Here is a 12,821-nt window from a genome sequence, read left to right on the forward strand (position 1 = left end):
ACAAAAATGACAAAATAAGCACAACAATGACAAAATAAGCACAACAATGACAACAAAATATTAAGCATAACAATGACAACAAAATAAGCACATTGACAACAAAACTGCCATAATTCACCAACATAACACCCACAAAAGCCTTAGACGTAGATACAACTTAATAACCATGATTAAAACCTATTTCAAAATGTTTGTAGCATTACTATATGATTGTTCCATTTGATATGTTAAATAACGTTTACGTTACCATCCCCTTTGGGTAGAATGGTATAGACCTTTGAAATGCAGCTTTTGTCCAGCACTTTTGATTAGTAATGATAAATTAACCTTGGAGGCTCAGAGTTAAACATTTAACAACTGAGTATGGTCACACATTTAAAGTACTCTGAAAAGCCATCCTCATCTTATATCTGTATTGAGTATGACTCATGTACATCATGAAGAAACAGTAAAAATGAAACCTACTTCAGATGGTGTTTTTGTGTTTGGCTGCCCAGTTACACCCAGGCCAGAAACAAGACCTTTCATCTGGCCTTTCCTGAGCTGAGGAGGTAGGATCCAGACTTCTCGACGAAGTGGCGATGATTTTTCAGGGTACTGCCTTCTGACCTTCGGCCATTTCTCCCCAAACTTTCCGTGGTGACTCTCCTGATTAGCCTTTTTCTTCCCTTCCATCTGAGTTACCTTTGGGCAGTTTTCAAAACAAAGTTATGACTGAACTCTTGAACTTTTACAGTATACAGCAATGAAATTGTATGTGCTAGAAGCAAATTTTGTTAGAAACTTTGTATGACATAAACATCACTGCACGAAAACCCATATTCCCAGTTCTATCTGTGCCTGTTCATGTCCGTTAAAACTGGCGTAGCCCGGCTGTGTGATTTTTCCAAGTCAGGCGAGCACTTGCCACGAAAATCCGGTGTACAGTCACGTGCCCAATGGTTCCCAGGCCTCAAAGACTCCGCATGTAACCATACCAAGCAAACAACAATAGGCTTTAGTTCACGCATTATATGCTACGCTGCTGAACTGCGTACACAGAAATGATTGGAGAATGATCTAAAACTTCAGAATCTATGACATTTCCTTACCTAACCAAAAGCACACTTGACATTGTATGCCATTAAGGAATGAAGCTGTATAGGAATGCAATGTCTTTTGGATTTCTGTATTGAATGCGACACACGGTCTCACATGATGATGATGACTGAATGTAGTAAAGTTGAAAAAAAGAATGTTGCTGACAGCTAACGCCAACAATAATTGCCGCTAAATTGGGCAGCTACATTACCATCCATGTCCATACTAGACAGGCGTGCTAACTGTGCAGGACATGCCTATAGATTTCATGCTGGCTGCACGAGAATTTCCAGGGTCCCACCACCGTGACCATGTCCTGCACAGAAAGGGGGTGCACTTCCCACCATTCCCAGGACGCCGGCCCATGGACAGAAGATGCGAACAAGTCAACTAGACCTGGATATTGTCAGAAAACTTGAATTTGTAGGCACATAAAAAAGACAATTTCCACCCCACAAATTTGACTTTTCGTGCAGTGCATGTTCATGCACGATACGCGCACAGATTCCACCACAAAACTCCATGTCACACCTACAACTGCTTAAAATGAGACTCAAGTCCAGATGCATTAGCGTTCTGGTTCTGCAAATCATATTTTCTGAATCCAAAAAAAATCCAGGTGCAAAATATGATATTGCAAGCAACTATTGGACAAACTTCAACTATTAAGAAATGTTGGGTTGATCTTGATATAATCAACTTTTTCAATAAATTCTGAAAAGTATACCAGATTGTCAACTTATAGCTTATGCAACTTCAAAATTTACAGTTGTATTAATGGGTAAAAAACTGACTTTAATAACTGGCAATCATCCCATAATTTGAAAACTTTCCCTGTAGAAAAATGGGGCAATGTTACTATTGTTAGGCAATTGTAGTGTGTGAATTCAAGTTTCTCATCAACTTTAGCCTTCACAAATTAAGCTTCTTCTTCAGCAGTGCAATTATCCCAATAGGAACAAATACCATGCCCATGCACGCATGGGTCTGCAATTGATGTGAATGAAACATCTATTTGAAAATAACATGGTTCACGACACTTCTGGTATTGAGATGGCTAACCGTTGTACATGTATGTGACTTGAATTGATAATCACGAGGCACAGTCAGGAAAACACAAGCCTACTAGTAGGCAAAGAACTTATAATAAGAAGAGCATTTAGTTTCATTACCTTTCTTCGCACCTCCTCAAATAGGGTCATGAGGCTCTCCCTGGCAGTCACAAATGGGTTGCTAGCTGCCAGGCTTCTCATGTAGAAGTAAACTGCATCCATTTTCCGTCTCTACATCAAGAAAAAGTATCTGAGTCAGCACTGTTGCCCTGTCCGAATATCAGGATCCATTGTGACAGAAAATCTTAGATTTTAGAAGTCAATATTCTGCAATGGCAAACTAAATGGTGTTTGACAGGAAATACTCTGGGCTCAAATCCTATTTTGTGTCCTTGGTAAAGGCATGAGGATGACAAATGATGATGATGGTAAAGGCATTTAACTCAGTTTCAGGTACAAATGTCCCTTACAAATGGAGGTAAATATAATGATGCATTTGGCCGGTATAACTCAGAAGATTATATAAGTGAAAGTTGTTTAGTGGCTTGGTCTTGACACATTTTTGCCTGATCCAATACAGACATGACCAAACTATGACTAATTTTATACACCATTCAAATGCATCAGTTTGGCACATAAAAAGGTGTCCTTCTCAGTGTATGAGTGTCAGCTTCATTAGCTTACAGTCCTATGGCAGCACAAAAGGATATTGTAACAGTTGCATTAACTAAAAGACAACAGAGTTAGCACTGAATGGCTTCAGACCCTTTGATTCAGTTCCATCAATAATATTAGCTAACTGCAATTCATCCCCACTCCCCAGTAACAGAACAACAACATACATTCAAGTGGATTTTTAGATTCTTTGCATTATGCTAACATTTAGACAGTAACTTACCGTGTATATTGCCAAGATGGCAAGCTGGTTGTATGGATGCCCATTGTTGGGATACAAGCGCTGAGCTTTCAAGTAGAAACTGATGTGAGGAAAAAATATTAACATCATATTGAAGACAGTTAATGCATGTTAAGCATGGCAAAAGTTGTATCTTTGGCACTAAATCACTTGAATCCTTCATGAATGAGTCAGTGCTCACCTTCTTGCTTTTCCAAAGTTTGCTGAACCAGTGGCCTGTTCCCGATAACGAGAGATGTCCCCAAGACAAAGCAGAATTCTCTGTGCAATCAGCAATGCTAACTTTACCTGTCAGTAGTGAAAACAAGAAGGTACAAATAAACATTCCTGATCGGCATTAGCCGCAGTGTTTCTGACATTTCAGACAGCAATGCAGGGAATGAGAATGCAGGGAAGGGCATTCAAACCGTCCAACCAAGCATTATGGTCTAATCAGCAAAAATGGAATTGGGAAGGCAGCCTGGATGGGCACAATATGTCTATGGCTGTTTCTGACATGTCCACATGGTCTGGAATTGCTGGAAATGTATTACTTTTAGGCATACACAAACAGCTTCTGACACTTTCATTTCTACAGTCCGAGTTTAAAGGGTTAACACCAACCCTTCTTCAATTACAGCAATAAAAAACATTATTATGTACCATCATGTACATGTATTTGTGTGTGTGTGTGTGTGTATGTGTGTGTGCATGTGCTATGGGACTGAGTGAGTGAGTGTGTGCATGTGCGTGTGTGCGTGTTTGTGAGTGAGAATGATTGGGTGATTGAGAGTGATTGAGCATGGCTCGAAATACTGGGTGCATGTGCACCCAGGTGCACCCAAAATTGGAGCTGTGCACCCAATTATTTTCTGTGGGTGCACTATTTTCTTAGGTTTATGTATGTAAAGATATCAAAGTATACTAGTATACATCATATTCTTGACATCTAAGTGTTATAGAAAGATAATATAAATGTCTGTCATGGTACTTGTTTAAGAATTTGATAGCTTGTAACCAGGGCTTTAGCCAGCTCGAAATTTTTTCCGTCAGCCAATTACAATCGTCGCGAAAACCGCGAAAATTAATTAGAAGGACTGAACTGAGACCTTGAAAAACGGGTTTTAATGAGATTATCGTATGCAAAAGGGCGCCAACACACATTGTCCACAATCATAACAATAGCAAAACAAACAGTGTGTGGCTTTTAACGGCCGTGGACAGCGTCCCCAAGCCGCCTGTAGCTTCCACCAAGGATTTTTGTCCGTCAAGGTTGACGGATTGGTTTTAAAAATTTTCCGTCAGACGCAGCACTTTTCTGTCAATTGACGGAAAAACGGACGCTGGCTAGAGCCCTGCTTGTAACTAAGTTTTACTATTAGGTTATTAATTAAATTTAAGTGGTGCACCCAAAATTTTTTGGTGCACCCAATTTTTTTAAGCTGGGTGCACCAGTGCACCTAATCCCCAAAATGAATTTTAAGCCCTGTTGAGTGATTGAGTGAGTGAGAGTGAGTGAGTGAGCGAGAATTTACAAGGAAGAAAATTCCAAAAATGAGCGATCTAAGTTTAACTTACAGTTCTTGCTGGAGGCTCAGTTCTGAGATGATGAGTATAGTCATCCAGGTTAAAGTTGTGTTTCCTCTGTAGTTTTTGGAGCAGGTCAGCATAGAATGAAGCACCCTGCATGAACACATTAGTCTTATTACACACATCATTCAATTTGTATAAAGTCAAACCTGTATATGCAACAACCTTTGCATAGCGGCCACCTGGCCGTTGCAGCCACTCTTTGTTGGTCCCTTGGATTTTTCCCATTGACCTAAGCGTTAACAAATAGTCTATAGCAGCCACCTCTCCAACGTGGCAACGACCACACGAAGTCTGGTCCCACAGGCTCAGAAACATTGCTCTTTGGGACCATACGCATACAGCGACCGTATGTCACCCTGCCATGGGTTGAAAGTCGTAGTTTGCGAGGAGTTTCAGTTCGCAGCCAGCCGGGTGATTTTGGCGGTAGTGAAAGGTATGCGTACCTTGAATGTTAAAGCACAAGTCTTTGTCTGCAAATTTACCACATTCCACGAGGCAGTATGAATCAATTTCTTAACTGATAAGAATTTTTACCATCGCCAAAAAGGTTACGGTATGTTTTTGGTTGTGCCATGGTGGAGTGGCTGCAGTGTGGTTGTGTATGTATGTCATCAGCATAACTCGAAAAGCTGAATGAGACCTTAGACTTGAACCTTAGACTTAGACTCAGAGTCCCGAATAAAGACACTGTCCATAACATTAGCCTTGACTATTTGGCAAATGTATGTGTTTCGTGGAACTCTAGTAACAATATTACATCATGTATAGACTGTATGTAACAAGCAAGTCAGAGATTCATGTACCTTGTCAATTAGTGCAAGTAGATTGTGAAGACTTCCATCCTTCTGGTGTCCTGACAAATGTCCACGGAAAGCTTCAAGGATGTTGTAGAATGAATTCTTCCACAGAGTTTGGTCAATGTTACGTTTGCTAGCAAATTCTGGATCCTGTAGAATCAGTGTTTCATAGCATGTTTGTATCTGTGACCTGTACAAAAACAAACAACAGACATATGGTGCGACAATGAAGGTATTGTTATCCAGGTAATAATAACTAAAGATCACTAAATAGCAATTACTCTCATGTGATTCATCTTCTTTCTCTCCAGCAGAAGTAGCATGGTCACACTTAACATTTCAACTTGGTAATTTTCCAGGGACTACGTTTTTTTTATTACCTGGCAGGGCTCAAAATACTGGGTGCATGTGCACCCAAAATTGAAGCTGTGCACCCAGTTATTTTCTGTGGGTGCACAGGGTGCACCCAAATATTTTCTTGGGCTAATGTAAATAATGTTAAGATATCAATTTTGAAAGTATACTTAGCCTAGTATGCATCATATTCTTGACATCTATGGGTCAGAAAAATAATAAAAATGTCTGTCATGGTATATATACTTGTTTAAGAATTAAAGTTTTGTTATTAGTTTTTTTCTGACATTCTACTGAAATTGGTGCACCCAATTGTGGTGCATTTATTCTGGGTGGGTATCTTTATTAGGGAGATATGAATAGTTGATTTGAGTAAATGTCTTGAAGAACTCTAGCTGTACTTACTGCAAATGTAATGTCACTGCAACATGCTGGTTGTCTGCATTACCCTTGGACAGATGGAGATGGAGATCTGCTGCTAGTGCCTCCGCTTGCTGTAAAACATGCTGCCACTTCTTATTGTCTGTTCCAGGAGTGTTTGTGTCTGTTAACTCATGATCATGTTCACTCGTGACGTGACTATATCTACATGTAGGTAGCAGGTTACTGTGAACATGTGATGCACCTCGCCAGGAAACATGGCGATGACACAACTCCGACTGAGAAGAGTGCTGGCAAGGCTTACTGAGCTGTTTGGCTATCGGCATGTTCTGTTCAGATGTGCATTTGTGAGGGTCAAACAGTCTCTTGTTCTCTTCACCCTGACATGTTCTTGTTTCCTGCTTGTCTGTTTGGTGGGTATGCAAACTTATATCCGGAGGCAGGTGAATGATGCCTCTACTGTGTACAGTTTGGCAACTTCCTGTAGAAGATGGCTGTGCTCTTCCTGACTGACCAGGTTGGATTTCTTTACTTCCCAATCCCACATTTTCATCCAAGTTGTTGTTTAAAGATGCATCTTGTTTTTTCGTCTTGACTCCACCTGAAGACTTTGAAACATCAGTTGTAAAATCTCCACTCTTAGAAGTACTAAACTGTCCCGTTTTGGTTTGGTTCCCCTGACTGGTTCTACGGATAGATCCTTCTTGATTTTCTTGATCAGCTGTCCTTTTCTTGGCTTCATCTCCACCATCCTCTGGGATTGAACATGAACTTGATACATCATCTTGTGTGTTTCCAGCTGCTAAAAGCCTATCTGGAGTTATGGAACTGCAATTTTCTCTTTTTCTCTGCTTACTATTCCTTGTAGTTCTCTCTCTACAACTTTTGTTGTCACAGAGATCTTCTGATACCTCGTCACTGTCGCCCGTGCTACTCATGACCTCACGCCCTCTATCTGTACCTTTCCTCCTGGTTGTATTACACCTTTGAGTGGTAACTTGAGTAGAAATGTCCTCCCCACTGTTGGTGGAGTCACTCTTCTTCCTGGCCAGTCTGCTGACTCCAGGCTGATATATTGCCATAGCTGGCCTTCTTGGAGGTTTCTTCACCTGCACTGTAGGATCAGCACCAGCATCTGAAACAAAGGAACTGGTGTACACTTTTCTGGTTTTCTTCTACAGGTCTCATACATGCAGGACCCCAACACTACATATTTACTGTAGTACTGTAACATTGTTATCTCGTTAAAGGGGCATTCCACTCTCACTAAACCCATGCAGACCCCACCCATGCATTCCCTATACGCATAGACACTTTGTTTGTCGTGCATATTTTCGGAATAAATAAGGATCACTAAGCACAACAAGAAGGCAAATTGCTCATAAGAAAGCAAAGAACACATATCAAGACGAGATTTCTTAGTGATCCTGAAATCAGTTTTGTACAACCTTAGTTAAAGGTTTTGCATTGTATTCAGCTATAGCCTAGGATTAATTCAATTAGAGGGTACTTGGGGAGTTTAGTAGAAGACTGAATGCTTTTGAGGCACAAGGAGCAACTGGGTACTAGTACTTCATTGTATAATGTGAAGTACCATGCACGTATTACTTCCTAAAATTAATATCTATCGGAAAATAACACTCCCACATCGAGTGGAATGCCCTCCATAAGATATCTGGCATGAAAAAACACGAAAGGCAACATTTTCCAGTTTTATTCCCTGTAGTCTTTCGTCATGCTATTAAAAAAAGTGCAAGGAAAAAAAACTACATCTGCCTGTTTTTGGGATCTGGTATACTTATATTTATATTTATAATTATAAGATTAGAAGTTTATTTGCAAGTTCGTGCCCAAGGGCTAATTACAAGTACATGGTATAAACATAGTAGATATACAACTATTACAAGTGACAATGGACAGTTATGAACACTATTTTATTCTAATGCTAGTGTTGGCTATTTCTAAACAGGTTGGGTTTGACTTCTTTTTTTGGAGGCAGAGGGAGATGAAAAGACCCACCTTTTCTAAAATTTGTGGCTTCTGCAATTTCAAGAGAAAAGTGGCTTTCTGTTCATCTGTCAAAGTCTTTGTGGCTTCTCTAAACATCTAGTGATTCTTTCGGTTTGGCTGAATCAACATTTGGATTGAAAATAAAATATGTTAATACTATACTGTCAATGCAATCCACATACACCTACATCACAGGACATTTATGTATAAAACCCTTTACACGGATGTTGGTCAAATTTGGAGGCCGTGGGACCGCGTAGCGCAGTGGCAGTGTGTTCGGCTTGGAACCGAGAGGTCGTGGGTTCGAATCTGGCTGCCATGTTACCGATCTCGGCCCTTGGGAAAGGTTAACTTAACACGGCTTTCCTCACTTTACTCAGGTGAAAATGAGTACCTAGCTTCGGCTAGGGCCGTCCCTCGGATAGGACGCTAAATGGAGGTCATGTGTAACCACGGTGGTGAGCAAGCGAAAGTTATGAGTGGTCAGCGGTCACTACGGAGGATGGTACTCAGGCTAGAGTGATATTTCATAATGGTGGAGATGTGACACATGAACAAAAAAAAATATTCACCTCAGAGGCCCAATTATGCAATGATGTGATTGTTTACTTCTACAATGTAGCTTGTCAGCATGCTTGCATGACTCCAGATCGATCTTAGAGCTTCTGAACGTTAACTACCATAAATGTAGTCAAAGGAGGTGATTTCATCTCTGATTACCAGCTTATCTGTATCGTGGAATTCTGCGATATGATTTGCTGGTAGCTAGGAGACAGAGAAATAATAAAGTTTATTATTTGCAAGTTCTTGCCCGAGGGCTAATAATTGCAACATGAAATTTGGTATAGATAACAATGGTGACAAGTGTAAACAAGTGACTATTCTATCAATGATATGGACTGCTGAGAGCTACAATCTACGCATTTGGGGTTTGACTTCTTTTCTGGAAGCAGTGGAAGACGAAGTACCCCACTTTTTCTATGATAAGTGGGTTATATAAATTAATTTCGTTCCCCACACACGAACTTGTAACGTTATACTTACTAATAATATAACGTTAATAACAAATGTCACAGTCCGACGCAGCACGTACCGACATTGTTGGAGGTTCCTGACGACACCTTACTCCTGTGACATTGAGCTGTCTGCTGTAGCTGTTCTTCATTTATCCTCACAACACGAAGACTGGAACTAGCAGTAGCAGCCATCATACCTGTGCGATTTGGAACGTCTTTGTGGTCTCGGACCGCAGTTCCTCCCCCCCCCCCCGATTTGAGGAGGGTATCGGACCGGCGTTTCTTACTATCATAGACGAACAGGCCGAAGGGCTGCATAGTAGTTAGTACGCGGCCTACGCGCAGATTCGACAGTACTTTGAACATTCCATGCAATCAGTCATAGCACAATCATGATAAGTCAAATCATAAACTATTTAATATGCGTGTCCCCGTGACCTAGGAGAGTCGAGCAATGTGTTTGTGTTAAATTTGGCCAGTTGAGATTTTAAAAAGTAGTTGAAGATGGGATTTGTGTAACATAGGGATTGGTCGATTTGGTATTTTTAACCGGGAATACGTCGGTAAAGGAAAATACCGGGAAAGGAAAGTGTCTGCAAAGGAACATATACCGGGAAGCTTGTACTGGCCCCCAGCTCGCCGGTAAATTTCCCGACTACTACTGTATCTTCGCGACTCAACCTCTGCTTGGAGAATAACGCCAAGTGACATCGGGCTAAACCAACTAACAACGTGTTGGTAAGTTACTTCTGACCACAAGACTTGTAACATTCTCAGCCCTATTAATAATACAGTAGAAGCCTTTTAATTGCACACCCAATTTGCCAGTGTTTTTATATAATGATCCATCCACAGCTTCTCAAGTTATGTTGTTGAAATACAATACACCATGGCACAACTGAAAATATAACTTTGGCAAAGGTAAAGAATGAAACAAACTGTCTTGTTTTGATATCGATAAAGATATTCTTTAATAACAAGATCAGTTTGTGTTTTCCACAACAAATGACGTTTCCAATTGCAAACAGCGATCGCAAGTTTGCAGTTGTAATGTAGAAATTGATATATGATGGAGAAAGAAGAAACCACTGTGTCATTTGTTCTTTTCTTGTCGGTAACAATGTCTCGTACAAAAGCGCCGAAACAGTCATACCCTGCACAAGCGACAGTTCGCAAGAAAAATCTTCCAAGGCTACAGGGTGAACAAAAGTCCATTTGGTAAGGCGTTTGATACCTTTTCTTTCACGAACGTCGATTTCTTTTAAACCATTTATGATCAGGTACCTAAGTGAGAGCACCTCCTTGGTGAGGGTTAACCATTAACAACTGACACAATGGGCGGTATCATATTATTACTTTCAAGATGGTGGTCCGGTCTATAATTCTTCATTTTATGATACCTGATAATACTGGAACGGTGCCCAAATGACTCCCCGCAACTTCAAGAACAGTGGTACATTCTGAGTGAACGTGAGCTGCTTTTGTCTCACTGAAGCACTGTTCAAATTTGTGTGGGACACAAGTAGTAGCATGGGCGGTAGGCCAATAAGTTTTTGTTGAGTAATAGGAACCCTGTCGCGCGCTGTCTGCCGCGGTAACGGCAAAGCTTCGCCGACCTTCGGGTGCAAAAACTCCTACCCCAATTGGTCGGTTTCGCCGACTTCGGGCCCGGGTAATTCCCAGTACTTTGCCAACCCGGCAACTCGCTCAGCACAGTACGATAGTGTACGAGCTAATCAAAGACAATTACTTGGCCTCAACCGCCTATGGTAGTAGACGCACGAAGTGTACTGAAACTACACAGATCCACAGTATACCGCAGAGGGTATATCAAAGAGGTGAGGTCCCTATAACCTCGGTGGGAATATTGCGACACAAAACGATTGCGATCAGAGAACGTAAAAGATGTATGAAGACAGTGAGGAAGAGAAAGAGCCCCTTCTCGGCTGTTCCTCTGGAAGTGGCGGCGGAAGGAGGGAAGAGGGGGTGGCGGCAGTGGTGAAGTTTGAAGATGAAGAAGACGAGACTAAGAACTGGCCTGAAGATCTTGAAGAAGAGGCGGAAGAATCTGACGAAGTTGACGGTATAGGTAAAGGGAAAAGGAAAAAGAAAGTCATCATACCAAATCCAAAGGTAGGAAACATTTAATAAATCAAGTACATAATGTCCTGGAATAGTTTAATTTAATGAAGTTTTTTTTTGCAGTATTGCCACGCTGTGCTTAGTACCGATCACAATAATGACCTTAATTGCATATTCCTGGACAGAGGGCTAAATGCACTTACGAACGCAAGTAATGATATATCATGTAAGGTAAGGTAGACTATAGCTAACATGAAATTTCCCCCTTATCTGTTGGTTATCGGTGGTTATCTAGTAAGAAATCATGTTGACTGTTAAGTCTTGTCAAAAAGCTGTCAGGGAAGAACTTCCTGGCATCCTGTTCAATTTGTGATTTGTTTCTCTCCTGTCATTATAGGTTCCTTGTAAGAGCGGGAAGTGTTCCTCTTTTTGGAGCATGCACTTGTTAACTTTCACTTTCACAATATGGGGAACCCCCTGAAATTTAATACTAATGGCTTTGTGTTCTGCATTGACTCATAAACGCGGGCTGTGGCTTACTCAATTTCACATTTTTGCAATAGGGATCCGGAAATACTACATACTGGTAGTACTGTTAAGCATAGCATCGGGAGCTCCCTTGTATCTATGACTTAAGGGTGCTAAGAGTGAACGTACCGTGCCCTGATGCGGCTCACGATCTCTTTTAACATGATTTAGACAAGCCATGATCTTCTACTCTAGCTCCAAGCTGAGATTCGGCTCAGGCTGGGTTTTTTTACGCGCTTAAGTAGGGCTTTATATTTGTACCGTTTTCTTTATACCGGACGGCGGACAGGGAATGTTCTTGTAGACAGGAACGCAATGTCAATAATACCAAAGAATCATTTTTCGTATTGACAAGAATCTCCTGTCAATAATACAACAAATTGTTATTAACAGGAACATCCTTGGCCTAAATGTAATGTATTTGTTTTATAGCCCAAACCAACCATTAAAGACCTCCAGCGCGAGGTGGAGAATGTTCAGGGCATCATGCGAGACAACATCCAGAACCTCGTGAACGATCGAGAACGGAGGCTGGAAAATGTCCTGGAAAGAGCGGAGAGAGTGCAGAACGCCGCCGGCGACTTTGCGAGAGTGACCCGACGTGCTAGGGTTAGGGTGTGGCTGAGGTCTAACAAGTGGACAGTGTGTATCATCTGCACAGCAGTGGTTCTGATACTTTGTGCGGTCGTCACGGTTGTTATTGTACTGAAGACTAGGGGAATCATCTAGCTATAGATGCAGACGAAACTTATTGATATCAGGTCTGCGTACCCGGAAAATTATAACCTCTTTACGTTATACGTATACGTCTATAGCTATGGCTACGACAAGTTACCTATGCAGCTGGATATGATCTTTTTAGAAACGATCAGACTAGGGCTGGGTATCGGTACAGCGTACCGGTACAAAACCGTTTTTTCTTATTGGACCGGTCCAGAAAAACCGGACCTGAAAAAAATTGGTCGACCGGATGCTGGACCGATTAGAAAATTAACATATTATTTTACCAGGCATTCACACATTTTGCGCTGCA

General features: G+C 41.2%; 3 protein-coding genes across 5 annotated transcripts in view; 1 reads left to right on the plus strand and 2 right to left on the minus strand.

Annotated features, from left to right (window-relative positions):
• The window catches only part of LOC118427313 (telomerase-binding protein EST1A-like), a 25,338-nt gene extending 18,969 nt beyond the window's left edge, over window positions 1–6,369 (minus strand). For all 3 annotated transcript variants that reach the window (XM_035837043.1, XM_035837042.1, XM_035837041.1), the window contains exons 1-7: window positions 6,177–6,369; window positions 5,424–5,607; window positions 4,606–4,710; window positions 3,230–3,336; window positions 3,031–3,109; window positions 2,253–2,363; window positions 466–684 (exon numbers count right to left, since the gene is read on the minus strand). In XM_035837043.1, coding sequence (XP_035692936.1) covers window positions 466–684; window positions 2,253–2,354 — 321 coding nt within the window. In that variant the 5' untranslated portion in view covers window positions 2,355–2,363; window positions 3,031–3,109; window positions 3,230–3,336; ... (1 more) ...; window positions 5,424–5,607; window positions 6,177–6,369. The remainder of the gene's footprint in view (window positions 1–465; window positions 685–2,252; window positions 2,364–3,030; window positions 3,110–3,229; window positions 3,337–4,605; window positions 4,711–5,423; window positions 5,608–6,176) is intronic.
• Window positions 4,597–9,407, minus strand: LOC118427002. The gene is made up of 5 exons (XM_035836637.1): window positions 9,256–9,407; window positions 6,457–7,287; window positions 6,177–6,294; window positions 5,424–5,607; window positions 4,597–4,710 (listed from the first exon to the last, which is right to left on the minus strand). The coding sequence occupies exons 1-5, from the start codon at window positions 9,371–9,373 to the stop codon at window positions 4,597–4,599; spliced, it is 1,365 nt and encodes a 454-aa protein (XP_035692530.1). The 5' UTR covers window positions 9,374–9,407.
• A 1,508-nt stretch (window positions 9,408–10,915) lies between these two features.
• On the plus strand, window positions 10,916–12,660 carry LOC118428232. The gene is made up of 2 exons (XM_035838240.1): window positions 10,916–11,311; window positions 12,221–12,660. The coding sequence occupies exons 1-2, from the start codon at window positions 11,084–11,086 to the stop codon at window positions 12,515–12,517; spliced, it is 525 nt and encodes a 174-aa protein (XP_035694133.1). The 5' UTR covers window positions 10,916–11,083; the 3' UTR covers window positions 12,518–12,660.
• Window positions 12,661–12,821: the final 161 nt, after the last annotated feature.

Source organism: Branchiostoma floridae, chromosome 12, assembly GCF_000003815.2.
Source record: "Branchiostoma floridae strain S238N-H82 chromosome 12, Bfl_VNyyK, whole genome shotgun sequence".
In the NCBI taxonomy this organism is placed as follows: domain Eukaryota; kingdom Metazoa; phylum Chordata; class Leptocardii; order Amphioxiformes; family Branchiostomatidae; genus Branchiostoma; species Branchiostoma floridae.

What these genes read in the sequence shown, in the direction of transcription:
- LOC118427002 (XM_035836637.1), bottom strand. Translation starts at nt 9,373, where the DNA reads ATGATGGCTGCTACTGCTAGTTCCAGTCTTCGTGTTGTGAGGATAAAT. An exon ending in GCCGATAGCCAAACAGCTCA is followed by an intron (nt 6,295 to 6,456) that starts GTAAGCCTTGCC and finishes CTCCTGGAACAG; the next exon opens with ACAATAAGAAGTGGCAGCAT. An exon ending in TACTTGCACTAATTGACAAG is followed by an intron (nt 4,711 to 5,423) that starts GTACATGAATCT and finishes GTGTTCATGCAG; the next exon opens with GGTGCTTCATTCTATGCTGA.
- LOC118428232 (XM_035838240.1), top strand. Translation starts at nt 11,084, where the DNA reads ATGTATGAAGACAGTGAGGAAGAGAAAGAGCCCCTTCTCGGCTGTTCC. An exon ending in TCATCATACCAAATCCAAAG is followed by an intron (nt 11,312 to 12,220) that starts GTAGGAAACATT and finishes TTTGTTTTATAG; the next exon opens with CCCAAACCAACCATTAAAGA.